The sequence below is a fragment of the Stegodyphus dumicola genome, chromosome 5 (assembly GCF_044657685.1).
Source record: "Stegodyphus dumicola isolate Sdum_Otavi_A_Nest chromosome 5, ASM4465768v1".
Classification (NCBI taxonomy): Eukaryota; Metazoa; Arthropoda; class Arachnida; order Araneae; family Eresidae; genus Stegodyphus; species Stegodyphus dumicola.
The window spans coordinates 151665431-151690770 of NC_140772.1; the positions used below are offsets into that span (position 1 = coordinate 151665431).

Consider the following 25340-nt stretch of genomic DNA (forward strand, 5'->3'; position numbering starts at 1 on the left):
AACGATGTTTTTGTGTGGCATCTGTACATAAGGACAGAATAAAGGCCTCTTTTTCCTAAACGATTTATAAAACTGATAAAATGGATTCAGAAGAGATTTTTTTGTAGTGTTCTGTATGTACGTACGTATGTATGTATGTATCTCGCGTAACTCAAAAATGTGTAGCCTCAAAACATTAAAATTTTGTATATACGACTGCTATAATATACAGTTGTGCACCTCAATCTTTGGTGGCAATCAGCAGCACCAAAAATATATAAATATATATACATACTCACTATATTATTTGACTACGTGAGCTCAATTCTTTTATTCTTATTTGTTGGTAAATTGTGCATTTTTTAATCGGTAAATTGTGCATGATTAAATTATGTTGTCATCTTCCGGTTAAGGTTTTTATGCTTTTAGTTAATCTGCGTGCAGTAAATGTAGGATTATCAACAATTTAAAAGTTGTTTATGTGCGAATAACCCTAATTTTTACTTCCTTGTACGAAGTAAAAAGGAAGTATTGTAATCGGGAAAAATTTCAGGCAGCATATTTCAACGAAAATATCCATTTTGACCGCTATCGAATGCAATTTAGCGATGTTTTTGATTTTATGCAATTTATCGAATGCAATTTAGCGATGTGATATTTGTATGTAAGGACAAAATAAAATATTCTTTTCCTCAAAAAAAAATTATAAAACTGCTTTAAAATGAATTCTGAAGAGTATTTTTCGTGGCGTCGGTACGAACGTGCGTGCGTACATACGTACGTACGTATGTCACATAACTGATAAACGAGTAGCCTCAGAACGTTGAAATTTTGTATATAGGACTGCTATAATATATAGATGTGCACCTCGTATTTTGGTTGCAATCGGCCGCACAAAACGTATATAAATATATTTAGATATATATATCCACTCTGTTATCCGGCTCAGTGATCTCAGTATCTTTACTCTTATATGTTTGTAAATTGTACATTTTTTGCTTTAAAAATGATTGCATTATCTTGTTCTTATCTTCTGGTTAAGGTTTTTATGCCTTTAGTAAATCTGTATGCAATATTTTTAGAATTATCAACGATTTTAAAGTTGTTTAAGTGCAGCTAAGCCTAATAATTTTTTTGATGGCAGCCATTGCTTGTTTACATTTGAAACAGCAGGATAGTGGAATTTTTGGCAATCTAGAGAAACTTAGCTTGGCAACAACAAAGATTACACCTTCATTTATTATTGCGAATTAAATAATGCTTAATGCTTTCTGGAATTTTTTCGAGGAAATAAGTGTGAAATAAGATTTACTTTGTAATTTTTAATACAGATATTTTGAGTTTTTATGTATTTTTGCCTTGTCGTGAAGTGAGAGCTGAATTAATTGAATGAGAAATACTCAATCGTCTGTGAAAAAACTGTTTCTTTTTTGTTTTGTTTGCTTAATTTCTTTTATACATCGTTCTAGATTTATTATAGTATTTGAATAGAACTTGTGGCAACAATTAGATAAATCTTTAAATGATATAAATTTTGTGCATTCCAAGGTATAATATGAACGAAATATAATACTGTTAAGTGATCCTAGCGCCAGAGTGTCGCTATGGTAAACAAATAGAGTGAATTTTAAAGAATGCATTTATTCTATTGTGGTTTATGCGTTGTCTGTGAAGTAGATTTAATTCAATCCAATAAGTTTAAATGAAATGCAAGAAAAAATGCGTATAATTAAATATTCCGTACAAGGAAGTCATGTGGTGTACACATCAGTTTTTTTTTTTTTTTTTTTTTTTTAAACCATAGCAACCATATTTGTGTACATTTGAAACTTAGCAGAATAATGAATTAAGTCTTTTTGCACCTTCAGTGTCATTTTGCCAAGTGGGACCAAAATTAAACTTTCATTTTTGTGCACTGAAAAATCTGCCTTGTTGCCTGCCTTGCGTAGAAACTCTTTAATTTTAATTGTAATTTTTTTTATCATTTTGACTATATTATATAATGAAATTCAAGGAAATAAGTGTTTTGTATTAGCAGCAAATAATGTCGCCAGTCTGTCTTGGACAGAGGAGAATTTTTGTGAGTAGCGCATGCACACATTAGGTAAGGGGAGCTGAATCATCTGTGAAAAACTGTTTCTTTTTTATTTGTTTAATTTCTTTTATACTTCGTTTTGGATTTATCCTAGTATTTGAATCTTTTTCTTGGTAATATTTCACTATCATTATCTTCATTTTCAGTATCAGGTAAGTGTACACTTATTTCTTCTGATTCTTCATAATCGCTCCGATCACCTTGACCTTCATAGTCTGCAAAACTTTTATCCATTACGGTATTTACTATACAACACGTTTTTCCGGTACTTTTCCCGTTTCGTCGGCGCAAATCTCGCCAAGCAGACTTTATTGGCGACAACACACAGTATACACATAAAAATGTTAGTTCTAAAATGTTTTTTATTTTGAATGCATAAATAAAAAATATTTAAATATTGAATTTTGGAACAATATTGAAAGAACTTTTCACACCATTTAACTGAAGTTAATTCTTCACACCAACCATAAATAAATCTTACACACTTCATGAAACTCAACACTCGGCGACTTAATTTGCGCTGGCCAAACGGAAAAGTACCATTTTTCCTTTACAGAAATATATATTGATCGATGCTCACACTAAATTTTTACAAGAATGAAATCTTACAGACTAACAACAATTCGGCCATGACTTGTACCAAGAAATTCTAACGTTAACAATATGTGATAGGATCTGTGATATTTCCACAAGTGAAAAAGGTGTTGCCAAATTCAGTACACTAGAAATTTTAAACTAAATTAATTATCATATTCAACAGTATGCATGATGAGTGTAGCTCGTCATTGTGCGATATGGCATGAAAAACCAATGACGAGTGTAGCTCGTCATTGTGCGATATGACATGAAAAACCGGTGACGAGCTAGACTCGTCATTTTACCGGAAGGGGTTAATAAAATAAGGAATGCTAAAATTGTTCCTTTCTATGCAAAAACTAATAGTTTTATGGTAAATTCTGTTGAGTGGATATTTCTAGTATTTAAATTCTGTTAAGTGGCATTTTTTATGGTGAAATCATTTAAATGCTTTCATTATAATAAATATTTAATGTGTATTCTTTTTTCCCCCCTTTTAGAAAATTTCCGTTGATGTTATTCAGTTACAAAGTAAGTTAAATGACTATGAAAAGATTAAAGCTGACCTGGTGATTTTTAACAACGCTTTACAAGAAAAAGAAGATGTAATTTCAAATTTAAAAAATGAGTTAAGTATTCAACTTGAAAAAGTTACACAGCTAACTGATGATAATCAAAATCTGAATAAGCAGATTGCTATGCAAGCTGAGCAAGCAAAGGGGGAAGCAGCTGATATAATTACAAATCTTGGTGAGGTATAAAATTTGTTAGGCTTTCCAATTCATTAAAGACATTAGAATGCTTTTTCATGTGATTTAAATGAAATTCAAATTCTGTCCATAATAACTTAATTTTAGTTTCATTGTGTGTATTATAATATAGTTTTAAACTCTTCATGTTTCTCATATGTGAGTGTGATAGAATTTCAGTTGCCCAAATTTCAATTATCCTGAACTCCAATTATGCGGACCCCTACTTCTTCTTTCAAGGCCATTTGAAATTAAACTTGCTGTTAATGTATTTATCATCGTTTAATTTTTCTGTTGGTATAAATTATAAAATATAAAACAATATGGTATCTATTTTTAAAAATTTAATTCAGATGAATATGTGAAAATTTTGTTATTGTAATTCAATAAAAAAGCCATACACACCTATCTGATTTAATTCAATAATATTTCATTACATATCAATAATCTTTACATGCTGTTTTGCAAATATGTATCTTGTAAACATTAATTAGGAAATCTATTAGCCCTTGGCTTCTTTTTTATTTCATTAATTTTTTAATTATATTTTATTAGTAATAGCTCTGAAAATCCTTTTTAAAAATGAAATAATCATAATCGGGACATATCCAGTTAGTTTTGGGTATATGTTGCAAAAATACATTTTTCATTCATTTAAGAGAAAAAATAATTTTTTTATTATCTTTACATAATTAATGTAGAAACAAAACAAAATAAATGAAAATATAAATTGGGGTGCTTGTGTGTAAGCTGGGTGCAAAGGATTGATGCTGTTGTACTTTCTAATGTTAATGAGTTAATATTAAAAGTTGCCATCTTACTAAAGCTGTTAAAAATGTAAAGAATGTGAAAAATGGCTTAATATGTCAAATTATTCTATAGTAGTTAATAATTATATGCTTAAAATCTGAGCTGCATCCTTTGTAAAACATTAAAAAAAAATAAATAAAATGGAAATGTCCTAAATTTGATCATAGATGTGGATAAAAGCTTGTATACAAGCATAAAAATTATAGCCATGTTTTTTTCACGATAGCTAATATTTGATGGTATCTGTAAGAACACTATTTAATACAAAGTCACTCATTAAAAAGCATATCCATAGCATGGCCAGATTCTTAGAAAACTTCTCTAGGTGCTTGATTTGAAGATTTGTCAATCATAAATATAGTTTCATAGATCCTAAAATCAGTTGCTCACAAAATATAGTGTCTTTGCATAGTTTAATAACAATACCATATTTAGTATTTATAACTCTTCAACAGACATTTATGGCTGCTAGGCATCCCCAAATCATTTTGCATTCAAGAACTCAGCTGAATGACAAAGCCTTTTTTTAAGAGCAATTTTATTTCAGATGAGTTTAGTATGCAAAGCAATATTTTTTTTCTTTTTTTAAGAAAGATTGAAAATTTTCAAATTAAATAAATTTAACTACAGGCTATCAGGGAAAGAAGTGATAAAAAATGACACATTTATATGAAATAAATCTGTTTATTGCATTGTGGCTTATGCAGTTGGAAAGAAGAACTTGATTTTTTCCTCCCCTGGGAAGACTGGTACAGAGTGGAGTTCTTCATACCTGAATTACAGAAACAGTCAGATTTAAGTCATACCAGTAATGCCTTTGAATCTTTAGAATGAGGTAGAATATCACTGAGACATTATATTAGCTATATATGGCACTTACATAGAGATGTACTAAATATTTCTGGGGTTCCAGCTGTATAACTTGCAGTGCAATAAATGTGTTAATTTTGGATGTATAAGTCATTCTGTTTTTCATCAGTTCTTTTCCGGTCATCCTGTATATAATTAAGACACAGTCCCATCCTGGCTGATATCTACATGCATTATTATGAATCAAAATTGTTTGAAACTTTAAACTTCCCGGCATGGTTCCGCTACGTAGACGATAATTTTACCCTGTTTGAAGGTAATAAAGATGATTTAAATAAAGTTCTTTCAACAATGAATTCTATTGATCCTGTTATTCAGTTCACTTTTGAACTTGAGACTTGCAATTCTCTTCCGTTTCTCGACATTCTGGTCACACGTAATACATCCAACTTCAGTACTATGGTTTACCGTAAACCTTCATCGGTTTGCCTTCCACCACACTTTAAATCATGTCATCTGACTAAACAAAAGTTAGCTTCATTTTATACCTATGTTTTCTGTGCTGTTCAAGTTTGCTCTTCCAAACTAGCCCTTGATGAAGAACTAAATTATTTAAAAGCAATAGCTATTGACAGGGGCTTTCCACCCAACATTATTAATCAAGCAGTTAAAAAATTCTCATCTCAACACACTAAAAAGCACACTCTTGTTTTAGGAGATTATAAACGATGATAAATACATTTTTAAACTCTGTTGTCATTATCTTCTTTCCATCAATTAGCTATAAAGTTGCACATATTTTGCAGAAATTTAACTTTCGGGTTGTTCATTCTTTCATCAATAAAATTCCGAGTTCCATACTCAAGGACCCCATTCTGGATATGAATTCCTGGGGTATTTATAGGATTCCTTGCCAGTGTGGTTTAATTTACATTGGCCAAACTAAGAGAGCCTTAAAATTTCGTGTCAAGGAACATGAGGCATATGTTAGAAAAAAGGAAACACAAAAGTTTTCTGTTGCTCAACATTGTTGGTCCGAATATCACACTTTCAATTTTTCTGCTGCCAAAATTATTCAAAAAACATCTTCCATTGGAGAACTGGATTTTCTAGAGGCATTTCACATTCATAAAAATCTTTCTGTTCTAGTTAACGATCCTAATTCCAATCCAACTTTGCCTTCGGCCTTTAAAGAAATTATGTTTTAGTTCTGGTTTCACTAACAGATGGTGCCACTTGCTTATTTTTGTTCACGCTTTCTTATCTTATCTAATCATTATTTCCTATCTTGTTCATTTGCGGTTTTGCAGCTGAGGATGGCGGTTCGGTAAAACCATTGAAACTAGTCCTGTGAAAATTTTGTAAATATAACGCTGATTTTTGTTGTTTGACTTCTGAATTAGTATCCTGTATATGCTTTATAAACTGCTGTATTTTTAAGATTTTAGTTTTCTAAAAAAATATGTGGTTTGGTTTTGACATGCATCTTGGAATAAGTATTGGTGTAGTATTCCCAGTATATTTTCAGACTCACATGAAATTTTAGCATATTCATATTTTTATCTAAAGTTGCAGATTTTGTAAAAAATTGATTTTAAGCTTTTATGTTTTTTATTTTTACCTTACTAATGTATTTTATTTGAAATATCTCTTTTTCAAAATTGATTTGATTAAAATTTGAAAATTAATTAAAACACAAAATTATTTGTAACATGACAGTACAGTTATTTTGTTATTTTGTTGCTTTGCTTCTCATCACTTTGCTGTTATATTTATTTTTAGTCTTAACATAGTGCTTTTACTTATACTGCATATTATTAAGATTTATTTTTATGATTTAGCAAATTAAATCACTAAATGAAGAACTAAAAACTAAATCCAGTCTAATCAAAGATAAAGAAACGATTATTCAAGACAAGGACACAGAAATTTATAACCTGAAGCAAAATTTAGAAAGTCAAATTCAAGCCATAACTGAACTTGAAAATCAGAGAAGTGAATTAAACCAAGTATTAAACCAGAAAGTTTTAGAGTTAACTCAAAACGTAGCTGTGCAAAAGGCTTTAGAAGATGAAATTTCTAGATTTAAATCTGAAATTGAGTCTGAAAATCTTCAAAAAGAAAAGGTATTTTCTTATGTTAATTCAACTATTAAAAACATTTAAGTATAAATTGATGCTTTAAATGGTCTAAAAATTACAATGCTTTCATTTCATGTTTCTTAAGTTTCAAAATTTGTTCTTCAATAGATGTTTTTACATAAATGTATTGATGCATTAATGTCTGAATTTCTAACTTGTTTGTTTTCTTTTGTTTAAAAATTGTTTAAACCTGCATTCCTAATTTTATTGTTTTTTGTTGATGTTTGAATATATCTAGCTTAAAGAGGAATAAAATCTGGATGGAAATTTGTAAATGAAGTGTCAAAATATTAACCATACTTAAAAGATCTATGATGCAATATTTTAATTAATTTTAATTTAATTTATGCATTATTATTTTACAGCTTTGATTCCTGTAGTTTGCTATTTTCTTATATATATTTGTTTAGCTTATGTTGCTGTTGATTTATGCATTTTTTTTTATTATTATTATTTTCAACAATGCAAAAATTGTACTTTTTGTTGAGTTTTACTGTTATTTTTCTTTGTTATTTAGCAAATTAAGTTACTAAGTGAAGAGCTAAATACTAAATCCAATCAAATCAAAGATATAGAAAGTGTTGTTCAGGAGAAGAATTCAGAAATTTTTAATATACAACAAAGCTTAGAAAGCCATTCTCAGACCATAAATGAACTTGAAAATCAGAAAAATGTCTTAAATAAAGCACTTAGTCAAAGAGATTCTGAATTGGCAGAAAGTTTAGCTACAAGAAAGTGTTTAGAGGATGATATTGCTCTGCTTAAATCTCAGGTTGAATCTGAAGGCTTTCAAAAGGAAGAGGTATTATTTTACATATATTTTGTTCTGTTTAATTAATATCTTTAAGTTAAAAAAATGCATTATTTTAAGATAAAAAATTTATTATTTCTGGGTATATTTTTACTTCCTTGCCCTTGCTTTAGATGCTGTTAAAAGTTCTGGGTTTTGTTTGGAGGGAGAGGCAATTAATTTTAAAATTTTGGTACAGCTTTTCTTCCTGATAACTTTAAAAATGCTGAAAATATTTAAATTATTTGTGTTATTTCTTCATTTCCATAAATACATAGTAATTTTTTTAATGATTTTCTCTTAAATTATTCATGCATTTAAAAATTATTGATTTAGATTTTTATTTTGATTTGGTATAAGCTTTCCTAAAATTTAATGTTATATATCTCTCATAATACTCCATCAAATATATATTAGAGAATTAAAAAATAACAATAATAATTTTTCAATGATGTTTGTGCAATTTTAGAGGTATATTTATTTTTTGACTTGTTGATTTTATGAATATAAACTTTTATTCATATAGAAAATGCTTGAATTGATGCAGAAGGTAGAGCAATTAGCAATTTCTTTAGAAGGAAAAGAGAATCAACTTCAATCAAAATTGGACGAAATTGCTTCTTTACATGCAAAAATAGATGAGGCTAATAAAGTTGCATTAGGAATGCAAGAAAAATTGGAGCAAACTGAAGAAAATGCAACAAAGGAAATGAAAATGAAGGTAGAAGAAGTAAATTCGCTGCAGGTTGAATTGCGTCATCTAAAAGAAGGAAAAGAACATAGTGAAGAGAAATATAAAAAAGTAAGCAAATTATTTTCTGTAGTTTTTATAATCAGTTTTATCTTCCTCTTTCATGCATCACAATGCAGAAATTCAAAAGATATTAACTTAACATAGAACTGTATGAGATTTAAGAATAATTTGCTCTCCAATATACATTATATCTCTTTTTTGGAGGGGGGAGTTTTTAATAATAATAATATAAGGGGAATATTACTATTTTATAGCTAAAAGAGTTGTATAACTTTTTGCATAATCTCCTTAGGGTAAGAATTCCAATTTGTAAATTATTCGTAATGCTTAATTAAAGCATTATGAAAAATATCCCTGTGTAATTAATAAACATTTTAATGTAAAATAATAAGATCAACCATAAATTTCATGAAGTGTGCTATTTTGCTGAAGGTGAAACCTTTTAATACTAAAACAGATCTTTCCAGTATTTTTATATGAAACCATTTAATGAGCATAAAAAAATTATAATACTGCGATTCATAAACAATAAAAGACATACTCTTCATACAGTGGGTATTTTAGTTATAATTTTCTTGTCATTGACAAATGAGAAGATAGTTTTATTTCACTGATTAGTAATATATTATATATTAAAAGATATTTTAAACATACCTTTTGATGAGTAATAATCTACTTATTTTTAATGTCACTTTTTTTTTTTTTTTTTTTATTTCTTCTCTTGAATAAAAAAAATATCTGTAATGATAATTCAAGTATATTTTATAAATTAACTGTTTGTACAGTAACTAAAATAGTCATTATAAAAAAGAAAAATATGTGCAAGAATTTTAATGAGTCCAGCTTAAGTAAGTTCATAAAAATATTTAATGTTTTTAATTAGACATATTGTGAATTAAAGGCATTTTTTATATAATAACTAGATTAAAACATAAAAAACAAATATTATTAAGACCTGTGTTTGTAGCTTTTAAATCATTTAGTTTGTTCATCAATAAGGACAGATTAAATTTGAAAATTAAATATTGTACACTTTGCCAAATGGCAACATTCTGGTGAGTGGAAGATACTGCAAATGTGCAGTAGCAGCACATTTGCACATTTCTTTTAAACTGCTGAGTTCTCTGATTAAATTTCAAAGAAAAATATCTTATGCTTTGCCAAATGGCAATACATTTACCTTAAAATTTCTGTGTTAAACAGTATTTACTGAATTCACGCAAAACATCAAATAATTAAAAATCAATCTAGAATTCAAAATTTGGACCTTCGAGGTGCAAATGCTCATGTGCAGGACTGTGCTCACAATTCGGTGATTCTAGATGCTGCTGTGTTTCCACAATGCAAAAAAATACATGCAGAATCTTCATTCATTAAGAATAAAGGTATAAAATGTATTCATAAAAATTGTCATGCAGTGTGTGCATATACTGTATATATATATATACAAAACATTTAAAAAAACAAAATATAAATATGCCTAGTAGTTTCATGCTTTTAGATCCAGGAAATTATCAACAGAATAGACAATCTTGTTATAATTTAACTTATAATTTGTTTTAAATTAACTACAAATTTAATGGCAGTATAAAGAAAACAGTCAATAGCCTTCAAGCGAGGAGCTATTAGCAAGGTGGAAGCTAGGAAAAGAGTGATGCAGTTAGTTTGCCAGAGCATTTATACCAAGTTTAATGTAAAAGTACAGCTAATCTATGGCTGGTTAGTCAGTAGTGTCACATAACGTCAAAAGATCTCGTATTTGGAAGAACAGGTGAATTTACGGGGAGAGCTCCAAATTTAGAATGTTAATTTTGAAGTTGCCAGTTATTTTTTTAAAGCAGCTATCGTATTTTGTTATATCTTACATATTCCTCTCCTTCAAAAGAAAGGTCAGGAGAGCAGGGTGGCAGAAAAGTATTAGTGAAGCAACAGAAATTTTAGTATACTAAAACTGAAGAAGCATCAAGGGCATAGCAGTTAGGTTTACCTGTGTCCTGTTATAATTTCCTGTTAATTCATGACCTTTCTCATACATAGATTATGTAAAACTTCAACAATTAATTTACAATTATTGCAGTAACAATATAATTTCTAAATAAATTAATAAATTAAGACAAATATAATTTTAATAGTCCTTAATTCTTTTTGAAAAAAATGTCCAATGTCTTTTTGAATGTTTAATGAAAATTGCTTAAGAAGTCTCTTGATAAAAACGTTCCACCAGGTAAATGTTCAAAGTTCACTAAAAGTCTTTCAAAGTAAAGGTTCACTAAAAAGTCTTTCAAATTTTTGTAGATGAACACATTTCTGTTATATTATGTTTTGAATTATGAACTTTCATATACTTTTATATTCAGTAAAATATAACATCCATATTTATAACATTTTTAATTTACATATTTATAACATCCATTTAACTCATGTTCAATGAAATTAACTTTTATATTCAGTGAAATATAATATTTAATTTCGTAATTAATTAAATAAATTCTTCTTATTTAGGATACAGATGCTTAATACAACAAAAATTTCAATATAAAAAAATGATAATAGGATTGCAATACACTAACACTTTGACGATTAAATTGGCATGTCCCCTCCAATGAAATCAGCAGCTTACTAACTTGCTGGTGTTTGGGGGATGCTTAATTACAACAGGTAAAAAAAAACTCTGTTCTGTAAACATAGTAACTGGTTTTTAGCATTGTACAATTGCTAAAGTTTTTTCTGTTTCTCATTTTAAAATCTTTCATATTAATAACAATACAGCATTATACAAAATTAAAAACTGAAATTAAGACAATTAACTTGTATAATTAAGTTGAAGTCTTTTAAGTTTTGCAAAAAAAAAAAAAAAAATGTAAGTTTTACCCTACAATAAGAAGAAAGAAGAAACATTTTGTTTTAAAATTTGTGTGTGTTAGCACTTCTATGCTAAACTATGATCAGAGGATTGTAATTGGTAAAAAAAAAAAAAAATTTTTTTTAAATTAAGTCAGTCTCATGACCATAGTTGAATCTCTTAACAAACAAAAATAAGAAAAACATTTAAGGGGGTGTTAGGAGTATATATACCTAGGGGGACAGCTGGCATGTGCTATCACCTCTTGCATCCTCCCTAAAGAGAAGATATAAGGATTAATACACATAGTGTAAAACCTAGTGTCAAAAAAAGTAAATAAAACATTCATCTTTGAAAGAAAATCTGGTATAAAATCCAGATTTTCAAAATGTGTTCGTAGAGTTTTTTCTCTTCTCATCTTCTGGTCTATGGGGGACATACAGCAAATTTTGAATAGAAAAACTTTGGGAAGATGGAAAGGTAGGAGAGGAAAGGAGCCAGACTGGGAAAGGTCAAGATTGAGAAAAATAATTTGTCATAGTTAGGGTTTAAAATCTAGATCAGGTATTAAATGTCATAATCAGGAAAAAAAAATTAATAGGGAATTTTGGAAAATTAAATTAATTTTGCACAGAAACTGAAATTCTGCTATTTCTAATTGTTAGTTTAAATTTATTAGCCAGATTAAAAGGTCTGAGTCTGGTTGAATGAACAATTTCTTTTTAGTTAGAAGATTAGGCTAATCAATTTCAAAAGTAACTTCAGAATATTGTTTTAAAATTTTGTAAGGACCTGAAAAAGGACGTGTAGCGTTACATAACGTCGAAGTATCTCAAATTTTGGAGAAGAGATAAATTTAGTGGGAGAGCACCAAATTTAAAATGTTAATTTTGAGGTCGCCCTTTTTTTTTTTTTTTTTTTTTTTTTTTTAAGCAGCTATCGCATTTTGTTATATCTTACATATATAGTCAGGAAATCAAAATTTAATAACGAAAGGTAGGCTGCTACCCAAAAGGAAATATATGAAATATAATCATAAACATTACAAAATACAGAAACTATTCAAATTTCTTGTAAAAAGTTGTTGAAATTTCTTGATCTTTTGTGAGGAACAGCTGAAGAATTTTCAACAGAGCCACATTTCTGATTTATATCTAAATGATAATTTTTTATTCCTTTTTCATACATTTTATATATTTAAAAATTTAAATATTAAAAATAAATCTATTTTTAAATAAAATTTAATTTTTTTTTTTTCAGCATTCACATTTTTAAACCGTTTTACTTTCTTGTAGAAAACAAAGGAAGCTTTGGAATTGGGAAAAATTTCAGTTATCAGATTTCAATGTTTTTTTGGGGGGGACGGGGTAATGTCTGTGTGTACAGACAGAAGTAAAGTATTCTTTATTCCAAAACAATCTGTAATGTGGATGAAAAGGATACTTTTCATGACATGTGTATGATATGTGAATGTATCTTGCATGACAGAATAATGATTAGTGGTAGAACATTGAAATTTTGTATGCAAGACTACTATAATATCTATTACTGCACTTTTCTTTTTTGTTGCAATCAGCAGTACCAAAAGTGTGTATATATATATATATATAAAGTATATAAATAAAGTAAGAAATTTAGAACTAATGTTTCATGAAGACTAAAAATTTGAAATTGATAATTAATAAATTTCAAACAATCCTATAAATGCTACAAAGAATTTTAAAAATGTTAAAACCAAAACTTTTAAATAAATTTATTCAAAAAAATTTTTAATGGAATTTAAAGAAAAAAGAGCATAACAGAAGAGGAATTCAATCAACTTTAATGTCACTTCATCAGTGGAAGGAACATTGAAATCTCTCTTCTACAAAAATTTGTGCTTTTCTGTAGACAGAGTTAGCTGATGAATTATTTCAATGTATTTTAATTATAATAGTTCACCCGAAAAGTCTGGTCCTTCCCCAAAGCAAGGAAAAAAACGAAGTAAATTCTAATAGAATTTTGTACCTTAAGTAAAGAGAATTTTATTTTATTTAAAGAATTGAAAATGCAAGTGAAATAACAGAATATTGAAGTCAAAAATATAAATCAAAATTTTACCTTTAAACATATAGCATATAATCTAAAGGATTTAAAACATTGGTGAAATTATAAATCTTAGGTGAAAAGATTTAATTAAAACTCGTAATAAGTAATTAAACACTTTGAGTGCCTTCATTAGACACCAGTCAAAACTAAGAAAATCATTGTAATAGGGACATACAGGTTTGCCATTTTGGCTACATTGGCAAAATTAAAAAACCTTGATGAGAAAGTACGAGGGCATTTCAAAAAGTAAAGATACAATGGCTCACATTCCTTAAAAAAATATTTATTTAGAAAATGTCAGTTACATCTTATTTACTGGATTATTTATTATTTTTCGACATAATCACCCCCGTTATCCAAACATTTGTTAAGTCGGTGCACAAGCTTTTGTATCCCACAGTCATAGAAGGTTGCCGCCTGTTGGAACTCGGTGCGTACACAATTTCCTGTACCCTAACTTGACAGTCACAACTTCGTAAAGAGTTGTCATTGACACTTCCGGTATGATCTGATGCAATTCTTTCAATTTGAGATGTCTATTCGCACGAATTGCTTCCTCTGTTCTCTGAAGAAGGGCATCAGAGATCACAGATGGCCAACCTGTTCTTTGTTCGTCATGAACATCGGTCCTACCTTCAGAGAAATGACGTCATTCATTACATTTTGTCGATTCATAATGTTCCCATAAACAGAAACAATTTCTTTGTGAATATCCACTGGTCGCTGACCTTTTGCATGAAGAAAATGTATGACAGAGTGCACTTCGCTTTTGGTGGGATTCTGAATCGGCGCAGCCATTTTAAACACAACCTACTCCAACCAGAATCTACATTGAAATGCCGAATGACCGCGAAGAGAAAGCTAACGGTTCAAGGTTAACACCTGTGTTGCCAACTTGCTCACCAAAACTTTTCTTTTCCTCTGGCATACGGTGTATCTTTACTTTTCAAAATGCCCTCCTAATTGCTCAAAAGGTGGAATATTCTAACCAAAAGAAAAACTTTTAAAGACTTCAATGAAATTTTTAAATTTTGACAAAAATAAGTTATTTTATTAACTGAATGAAATTAAAGTTAATTCTTGAATGCCCCCCCCCCCCCGTCAAAGTTGCTTTTAAGTTCATTGAATTCCCCTTCTGTTATGTTTTTTTTTCCTTTAAATTTTGTTTAAAAATTTTTTTGAATTGTAATGCTTGTTTAAAAGTTTTGGATTTAACATTTTAAAATTCTGCAACGTATATATAGGATTATTTGAAATTCATAAATTATGGATTTCACAAATATAACAATAATTCACAAATTTATATTTCACAAATATAACAATAATAACCAAAAATAACAAAGACCAAAAATTGAAATTCATAATTAGGATATTTCAAAAACTCTTATAAATGCAACAAAGAATTTTAAAAATATTAAAAGCAAAACTTTTCAAACAAGCAAAACCCCATTTCAAAAAATTAATGAAATTTAAAGAAAAATGAACCAAAACAGAAGAGGAATTCAATTAACTTAAGTAGCGCTTCGTGAGGGAGGAGGAGCATTGAAATCTATCTTATACAAAAATCCTTGTTTTTCTGTATTCAAAATTAGCCAATGAACCATTTCAATGTATTTTAATTATAGTAGTTCACCCGAAAATTTTACCCCTTCCCCAAAGCAAGGAAAAAACAAAGTAAATTCTAGTTAGAATAATTAGATTTTTGGTCTTTGTGAAATATTAGTTCTAAATTTCTTATTTTATATATATATGTCCCTCACCTGGCCTTTATTTTGGCAATCGTTGATCATGTCATATACTTCCAATTAAAGAAATACTTTAAGTGGAAAAATTTGTATTTGTTATGAAAAAATAAAAAAACAGGAAGTTTGTCTCTCCTACAACAAAACTTGACAACGATATTTAATTTCAAAATTTGCATTTTTTTATGTCATTATAGACATGTTTTGAGTATCAATTAATAAAGTTAGCATAATTCAAGGAAATAAGAAATAAGCGTAAATGAAGTGCAGCAAAACATATGTATAATTTAATAGCCATACAAAGAATAAAGTCATACAGTACAAAGTCTGTGATCGGGACTTCAGGAATTCCGGATTTGGGAATTTTCCAGATATTAGATCATCAGTTTAAATCTAGTAAGATGGCATGTAGAAATAAAAAAATTAAAAAAAAAAAAAAGAAAGAAAGAAAGATGGTAATGAAGCATTTATGATCTAAAGGGTATCAAAATTTTCAAAAAAAAGCTTAATATTTATTTGTTTACTTTATTAAACGTTTCTTTCAATGTAAGTTGTTTACGTTGCTTCTTTTTTTGTGCTAATGTTTTCTCTTTATTTCTATAGACAGATGTAATTTCTTGTTCAGTTACAAAGTTCCATTGTTCAAGTCCTGTAATTCCTGTGTCAAGCATTCTGACTGAGTTGTCAATCGAAATTTTTTCATTGTCAGTAACCTCTTTGTCACTTTCTTCACTATCGGTTGCGATATTTTCTGGATCTAGAACCATACAGATTCTGCCATCTGTTAATTGATTCATGATTGGGGTTTCATTGCAATAAAAAATTTCTGTTATATTGTTTTCATTTATTACTGCTTCTCTAAATTTCTTTACGAAATCCATTAATTGGAAAATTTCACCTTTGGTTTGCAGTATCCGAAAATCTTCAGATTCGCGGCTATCATCTTCATCATCCTACTATGAAATATGGTAGCTGGCCGTAAGTTATGCCAAGCACTTTAAAAATTATCTGGAGAAACATCCTCCCGCGGTCTTGCGATGCTTCACACAGCAGATTTTATGCTAAAACATTCCTGAATAATCTTGCTATTGTTCAAGAAATTTAACATGGATTTTAAAAATGCTTCTTTATATTTGCATTTCAGCACATGCACTTGCTGTATGAGTCATTACTCAAGTTGTTATATGCTAATAAACATGTGGTGATGGAAGCAAAATATAATAAATAACGATTTGATTCGCCAGATTGGCATTAGAAATATAAAATATTAGTAGTGTAAAATCAACGATGTTTCTACGTAGAATGTTTCAGTTTGAGATGTATGCCAAGCAGATATGCAGCTACTAAACCAAATTTATCACACAAATTTATGCTAAAATAATTGTTTTTTCAATTACAAGGTATTTTATTTAATGCCGAAGTGAAATTAAGAATTGGAACTCTCCTCATGTTTTGTTGTGGGAGGGAAAAAAATCAAGTGCGCATGCGTAAATCATACAAAAAAAGAAATTATTGGTGGCTTTGAGGTCTGGATATTGGACGTCCACTTGAGATTTTTTTCAATTATTTTTTCAAATTAATGATGTTTTTAAACAGTTTTTCTAATTGTATTTTCAATACCTTTTTAATTAATTAATATTGTGAAATTAATACCAGTTCGATTTCCATTTTTCACCGCATTTTCTTTTTCAAAAAATATTGCAACTCTATTCTTGCTTTTTATATTTCCTTTTCTCCAACTTCACAACTGCAACTCAACTCGATTCTTTCTCTGAGACAATTATGAAATGTTACTCACTAATATTCTTTCTTCTTCTTCTTCTCTCTCTTTCTTTCTTACTTTTTTTTTCCCTTCATTTTTCTGCCTTTATTTTTCAAATTAATTTATTTGAAATGATTTATTCAATTTTATTTTCCCAGTTTCCAACTTACTACATTTGAAGCATATAACTTTCATTTTAAAAGAGTGGTTTTAAAATGAAATTAATTAATTAAAGTTTTTTCAGCAGTTCTGCTTTTTGTTTGTTTGAAATTTAATTAATATTTGTGTAGCCCTTTGCTTTTTATATTTGTTTAGCACATTACTTTTAATATTTGTTTGTCTTATTGCTCTTGATTTTTCGCATTGGAAATTCTTTTGCTATCTTTACACAAACACACACCAATAATTCATAATAAGAAAAATTTCTAAATACTATCTCCAAGGAACAGAAATTGAATTGAAAACCGTTAAAGAAGAAACTTTTTTGTCAGTATTTTATTAGGATTTTAAATTGGTGCTTTCTAGACCTCCTATGCTTTAAAAATATAAAATTCTGCAAAGAAAAATCTTTAATTGCAAATATACCAAAATCAAAAGTAAGTCAAATAAAAAGTAGCTCTTGTAATTGATCACAGATTAATTGACTTATCAAGGTGATGAACCAATCTACCATCAATTAAAAACAGCTAAATTAAGAGAGAGTGTTTCCAATCTACCATCAATTATAACTAAATTAAGAGAGAGTGTTTCATCTTACTTCAAAGTAAGTATCGAATTTTTCACTAGATCCAAATCATATGTCATAATTAATGCTGAATCAAAATAAAGACATTAGTCCATTTAAGCCAAAAGAATCCTGTTAAACAAAATAACTAGCAAAAAATTCTTTAAAATTAAAGTTGCTCATTAAGAACATAACTAAACAGGATGCTTACTTTAAAAGATATATCCTCTACTTGTCTCATTTTCAAACTCAAATACAAAAGTATAAATTTAGGACATTCAAAATTGATTAGAAATCATAAGAACAACAAAATATTTACATTCCTTTTGATTTATTTACCCAAAGATTCAAATTTTGTATTAATTTTGCAAATAACCTACATATTTTGATATATCCTTTGATTTTTCTGTTTCTTACTGGAGAATTTTTCTTTTTCATTTTTTGAGGTTACATCAGAGCAGGTTATGCCTTGATTAATAAAATTTATTTTTAATTTACTTAGTTGCAATTTTGAAACACTTTAATTATCTTAATTTTAACTCAGTTTTCTTAGTTGGCATTTCCTACAATTTTTAAATGTATCCAGTTTTAAAAATAGTCTAGATATGATTCAGAAACGTGGTTCTGTTGAAATTTCTTTTGCTGCTACTTGAAAAAGACAAGTAATTTTCAATAGTGTTTTTTTTTTTTTTTTTTTTTTTTTTTTTTTTTTTTTTACCAAATTTTCTTTGAATTGTTTTTGCATTTTGGAATACAGTACAAAGGTTGAAATCATCGGGACTTTGCGATTCCGGATTTGGGATTTTTCCGGATACTAAATCATGAGTTTAAATCTAGTAAGATGGCATGTAGAAATTATAAAGTTAAAAAAAATGAAATCGTGATTTATGAAATAATGAAGCATTGATCTAAAGGGAATCAAAATTTCCAAAATAAAATTCACAGCTATCATCATCAAATTTAGTTATCGTTCACTATACATATTTGGCTATGCATCATGAGCTTGACGACTAACGACAAGTTCCATTAAATTTTATCTTGCATCTATCGGGCACTAAAACAATTAAGCCTGAATTGTGTTAGTTTAGTCTATTATACTTATGTCTATTTCTTGAACATGATTCTTGGCTTATCAGAGTTCTGAATAAATAAATTCCCTTGTATACTTATTGAGGGTCGGTGCTAGATATTTTATCGCCTGATGCAGTCTCTGTGGGACCTAAATTCTGCGACCCGGTGCGGCCATACAAGCCGTGGCGCTGGTTCTGGGTTTATGTGAATAACAAATCAGTTATTCTTAATTCAAATAGCCCTAAATGTTATCTTTGAGTCTATGAATATCATCAACAAAATCTATTTTTAGCATATCAAAAGAAATTAGTGGTACATTTTTCCTCGTCAACATAAAAGGTTTACTCCTTTATTATTCAATTACTAACATAAGAAACCCACTTGACAAAAATCACACTGAATTTGCAGAAACTGACTTAATTCACTTATTCTGTTAAGTTTCAAATGTAAACAAGTATAGCTGCTATGTTAAAAAAATTAGGCACTTAAACATGGCCACTTTATGCCGCACTTAAACAACAATTAAACAAAAAATATACATTTTACCAACATGTAAGAATAAAAAAATGAGCTTACGCAGCCGAATAACTGAGTGGATATATATATACTTTTGGTGCAGCAGATTGCAAGTGCACAACTACATCTTATAGCAGTCTTGTATACAAAATTTTAATGTTCTGAGGCAAGTTGTTTTTGAGTTATGCAAGATACATACATGCATACATACATACAGACATCATGAAAAAATCTTTTTTGAATCCATTTTAAATCCTTTTTGCAACCCGAAAAATAATCCTTTATTCTGTTCTTACGTACAGATGTAAGGAAAAAAATTGTTAAATTGCATTTGATAGTGGTCATTCTTCCATACATGGAAAAGAGCCTAACATCTTTAACATGGTTTAGGCCATTGATGGCATATCTGTGACATGCATATCGTTAGTGACCCATGTATTCATTTTGCGTGACCTGCATTACTTACTTCCAGAACTCTAGATGAACACAAATGATTGTGTATTACAAAACTCTTTGTCTTTTGCATTATCAACATGTGTAAACTCTTGTCATTATCAACATGTGCTACACTTGCCTCAGGTGCCTTCATCTGCATTCTTGGCAGATGGATGGAACAGGTGGCAAATGGATTCTATATGCGACACAGCACCAGAGTTAAGCAAGAGTTTTTCCAAGTTTGAGTCACCAAGCTCAAAAGATTCGCCATCTTTAGGTTAGGCTGATAAGGATCTATAGTCAAAACTTGATGAAATCCTGGACAAAATTACAAAACGTATTTTAGTCAGAGAAATATGTTTGCTGTATCCAATTACGTATATTTGAAAGTTTGCTATCGTCATATAAAATGATATTAAGCATAAAGGAAATAGAATGTGACTCAAAAGTTTGTTGTTATATTTAGTTGTTCATTGTAATAGAGTTTGACTGTACTTCAAACATGTTAGAAAGTCTTAAAAAGGGAAATGATGTAAGTTTTATTTTAATACTAGACATAATTTTAAAAAGTAGTTTTAAACACATAAAAATATGTTTTTTGTATAATTGAAAATTTTGAATTATATAATTGAAAATTTCTTTTTCACAGGAAATGCACAACTTGCAGTCTGAAATTAAAACCTTGTCTGAAGAAGATCAGTTGACAAAAAAACTGTTATCAGAGCAAGAATTTCGACTGTTGGCAGCGACAGAAAAATTATCAGAGACTGAAATTGAATGTGCTGAATTAAAAAAGCAAGCTGTTGCTATGAAAGACATGTGTGAAATTCTGAATAAAGAAAAAGAGGCGGCTTTATCTGAAATTCATACTAAAGAAGAGGTAATGTGTCAAACTTTATTGTTATTAATACCTTAGCAGGTGTGATTTTCACTATGTGCAAAAAAAGCTTTTCCACTGAGAACTGTTGCAAACCTTCACTCCATGACATCTATCAATAGAAATTTTTTAGCTGGCCTGTTATTACATGCTGTAATAGCTGGCAGTCTATGTGCAGTCTATAAATAGGATGTGTTGCTAACTTACCCACATTCTACAAATAGAGATATTAGTGTAACTTACACATTTCATAAATACAAAGTTTTAAGTGCTAAACTTTTAAGTGTTGAGCTGGAATCTGAAAAATTAGATTTGAAACAAATTTCCTTTACCCACTAATTATTTAGATTTAATAATTTCTATATATCTTTATTAGATAATAGTTACATTCTAAAAAAGTGCTTAATCTTGTTTTTAAAATACTTGTATTGATTAATTGAATTATGTTTTCATTTAATGCAAAATCACTCTCTACATTGTTCTATAGAAGTTACATTAAAGTACCTAGAAAAACTGAATTACATTTTTCTTGTACCAAAATTGATTTATTAATGTTATATTTTTCTTGACCAAACATACTTGGTTCACAAAACGATTGAGATCAGATTGAAAGGTGTCATTCTTGCTGATATTTACATGTTTCTGAAATTATATAAAATATTAATTTCCAGTTTGCGTCTGCTATTTGATGGTACACTTGCTTTAATTTCAAAAAAAGAACTAACTTAAGTTCTCCTTGTCGTAATCCAGATGTCTGAATATCTAGATCCTGCTATTCAATTCAATTTTTAATGCAAGGTATCTAATTCTCTTCCATTTCTCAACATTCTAGATACATGCAGTTAATCTAATTTCTGTATTACTGCATATCTTAAACCTTGCTTGTCAGTCCATATCCTGTCATTCTACTAAGCAAAAATTAGCATATTTTTGCTTATTCATTTACATTTAACTATGTTAATTTCTTCAGGTCAGCTGTTACTCAGCAGCTCAACTTTTTACTTGGGCATTAAAATTGTAATGCTGGCAAGGGCAAATGACAACACAGCTAAATTTATTTCATAAATTATTTATAATACAAAGATAAAATCATTGAAATTTCACATATATCGGACAAGTGTTTTAAGTCCATTCTTAAATGTGGCCCCTGTGAGTAACAATTACTTGCTGTATAGCAAAGCATAAATTGGAAAGACTTCAGATGATATTTTGGGATATTGCAGTTCATGGAGCCAGAATTCATTTGTTTTAGCTGCTGATAGTCTTTGCCATGTCAGTTTGCGTGACACCATAGATGTGATACATTCATTCAAGAAAATATCTGATGAATGCATTGGCTAAAGTAGAGTAATTTGTACAGTCAAAAGTCGTTAATCCGGACACCAATAATCCGGAATGATCTATAATCCGGACCTCAAAGCTACAAACTTTCTGTGCATGCGTCAACGCATAATGTGTTCACGCATGCACGCAATACTTTGACACATGTGCATATGCATGTGCGCATGCGCATAATACGTTTACGCATGCGCGTTTAATGTATAACGGACAGTATAAGCTAAGCTAAAATTATCTATTTCAGTTAATGTTGCAGATTGAGTTGTTCCTTAATCTTCGAATTGGATTCGACTTATTATTTTTTGCAGACTGTTAGAGCAATTTTATAAAAGTAAGCTTGAACTTTGATAATGCCAAATAGAATTTCCAATGCTGGAGCTGCCGAAGGATCAACAAAGCGAGAGTATGTTTTGTTGTCCATCAAACAAAAAGTGGAATTGCTGCAAAAAATGGATAAAGGCATATCCTTTGTTTCTCTAACCATTCTGAAATCTGTTTATCAATTTCACGCTGCTCTGCAGGGGGGGGGACATTGCGGCGCGCAATGAATTGGAAGTTGATCTGTCAGCGCTATCTTTATCTTCAGGGCAGATGTTTTTATTTTATTTGGCTTATAATTCCTTACTAAATGTAGTATTTCATCCCGATGTACTCCGTCTTTGATATGATTTAAATCAAATTCCTCGTCGTTATAATTCGCTTCCGATAGTGAAGAAAGTGACACAGAGGTTATTGAAAACGAAAAAATTTCGATTGACAAATTAGTCGGTATTCTAGACACAGCAATTATAGGACTTGAACAGCGGAACTTTGTAACTGAACAAGAAATGATGTCTGTTTATAGAATTAAAGAGAAAGTATTATCACATAAAACGAAGCAACTTAAACAACTTACATTGGAAGAAATATTTAATAAAGTAAACAAATAAATATTAAGCTTTCATTTTTTGTAAATTTTGATACCTTTTAGATCATTATTGTTCTTTATTTCATAAATTACTGTTTCATATTTTTAATTTTATAATTTCTGCGTGCCATCTTACCAGATTTAAACTGATGATCTATAATTCGGAAAAATCAATAATCCGGAATCACTGAAGTCCCGACGAGTCCGGATTAAAGACTTTTGACTGTATATCAATGAAGCATTAAATGTTGAGTGCAATGATTGTTCGTGCATTTTCCTGTTAGAAATTGGCTCTGTGATATGTCTGAAGGTATCAGACAACCATGGGCTATAAACGTCTGTAGTGTAATGCTGATTGTTCAGAGAGCTAGGTATGTGTATCAGACATAAGCAAGACTTATTCAGTCACATCCTCTAACATAACTTCCAGTACTACCTAGATTCAGAAGGCAAGATTCTAGTGAATATTGTGCACAGTGGTACCATATGTAAATGCATGCTCATATTTCATGCACAAGCAGAATTAGCCTGAGAAGATAATGTCATACCACTCATGCATCCATATGAATCATTAAGTGAGCATTGTAGCTACACACATCTGTGCTATATAATTAAAGGTAAGCAAAGCAGTGACCACCTTGTGAACTATCTGTGCCCCTCAAGATGATGTCTCATTATGTATGCAAACAGCATACAAACATCTCTCTCAGCTAAACACTATATTTTCTGCATGTGATATAGTTGTATGTTCTGCATAAATCATTTGTACAAGGATTCTGTTATGTTGAGATCTTTGTAAACCTGTATGTGTCTCCATTGCCCTTCTTGGACCCATCTTTTATTTTGGATATTTTTAAAATCAAAAGATTGTATATTGACAGAAAATCCACAGGCTTTATTTGCTATTTTCCCTTGCATTGATGGTACTTATATGGCTTTGAGAATTTTGGAAATCTTGAGGATGACATTCTTCAGTGTTTAGCTACCTGAAGAACTCTATTAGTAATGGATTTCAAGATTCATGAATAGGCCTTTATTTGGCATTTCTTCATTGAGTACAGCTTGAAACAAAATGATATCCTCTTGGCCTGTCTAAAAAAAAATAATTTAATTTCTAAAATGTAACATATTTTGTCTTCTGTAAAAGGAAAAAGTTTAGGAAGTAATTCAAGTTGTGAGGATCATTCTCAACACCAGTGAACAGGGGCGTAGCTAGAGGTGGGCAAGGGGGGCATCTGACCCCGGGCGCAGAATCCAAGGGGCGCCAAACTGATGTTATGACATTTTAGAATTAAATGTTTTCCATCCTTGGCAAGCAGTAGGGGGCGCGAAATCTTCAGTTGTCCCTGGGCGCTGAAAATCCTAGCTACGACTCTGCCAGTGAAACAGAAAAGAGGGTAAATCAAGAGCATGAAAAGCTTTTATTGGCTGGTAACAGTAGATTCTTAGAACATTATTAAAATAAAAGGATGAATTAGATATTTGCTTTGTATATATCTCATCAGAGTTTATGGCACTACATTAGCAAATTGGATTGTGGCCACTGAAATCGCCAATAATAATGAAGTATGCTGGCAACGGCTGTATAAAATCACCCAAATCCCAGTATTTGAGCCGTTCATTCAGAAATTGACACAGACTTAATTATTAAATAGGCACAAGCATCATTAAGTGAAATTAAGGTTATTCAGTGTGTCTGTATTTAAACTGTTTCAATAAAAGGATGGTCAAAGAATAGTTGTGTGATAAAAAAAAAAGCTACACTTTAGCTAACTCAGTCATTATATAGACAATGTCAGGGCCAAAAATTTTGCATTGTTCTTTCCCTAAAAAAACTCTGCCAGTTAAGTCTGAGAAGCAGACCTTAAGCTTGGCTTCAATAAATCTTTTCATAAATTCTACATGCAATCAGATTTCACTATAAGAAAAATTGAAGGAAAATTTCAGTTTGTTATCTGAAACCATAAATGATTGAAAATAAATTAAACTTTTGGAATATGTTAATAGCATAATTGTTATAAAGATCTATTATTTATATAGCATCAGTCTTCCCCCTTGTCAATTAACTGAGCTTTATCACATATATCTTCGAAAATTTTGATTACAAAACTGTAATTTTTTGCAGGTATGTTTAGAATTACGTCTATTTTAAGATGATGGTAAACATTTTATAGATTATAATTCAAAAATGTTTTTGAAAAATTTTTTTAAATTATTTAAAAATTCAAATTTAAAAAATAAATCATAAAAAATGGGTGAATTTTATTCAGAATGAACCTAAATTTTGAAATGTGAAAGGAAGAATAAAAGACATTTAATAAGAAGAAAGGGATT

The 25340-nt window shown here is 29.5% G+C and overlaps 1 protein-coding gene across 5 annotated transcripts in view; it reads left to right on the forward strand.

The window, feature by feature from the left end:
• The window catches only part of LOC118200204 (uncharacterized), a 196060-nt gene that overhangs the window by 85877 nt on the left and 84843 nt on the right, over positions 1 to 25340 (forward strand). For 4 of the 5 annotated variants that reach the window (XM_085817224.1, XM_085817221.1, XM_085817220.1 and 1 more), the window contains exons 11-15: positions 3151 to 3405; positions 6861 to 7145; positions 7678 to 7962; positions 8477 to 8752; positions 20534 to 20764. In XM_085817224.1, coding sequence (XP_085673350.1) covers positions 3151 to 3405; positions 6861 to 7145; positions 7678 to 7962; positions 8477 to 8752; positions 20534 to 20764 — 1332 coding nt within the window. The remainder of the gene's footprint in view (positions 1 to 3150; positions 3406 to 6860; positions 7146 to 7677; positions 7963 to 8476; positions 8753 to 20533; positions 20765 to 25340) is intronic. The other variant, XM_085817222.1, reaches the window with a different exon arrangement.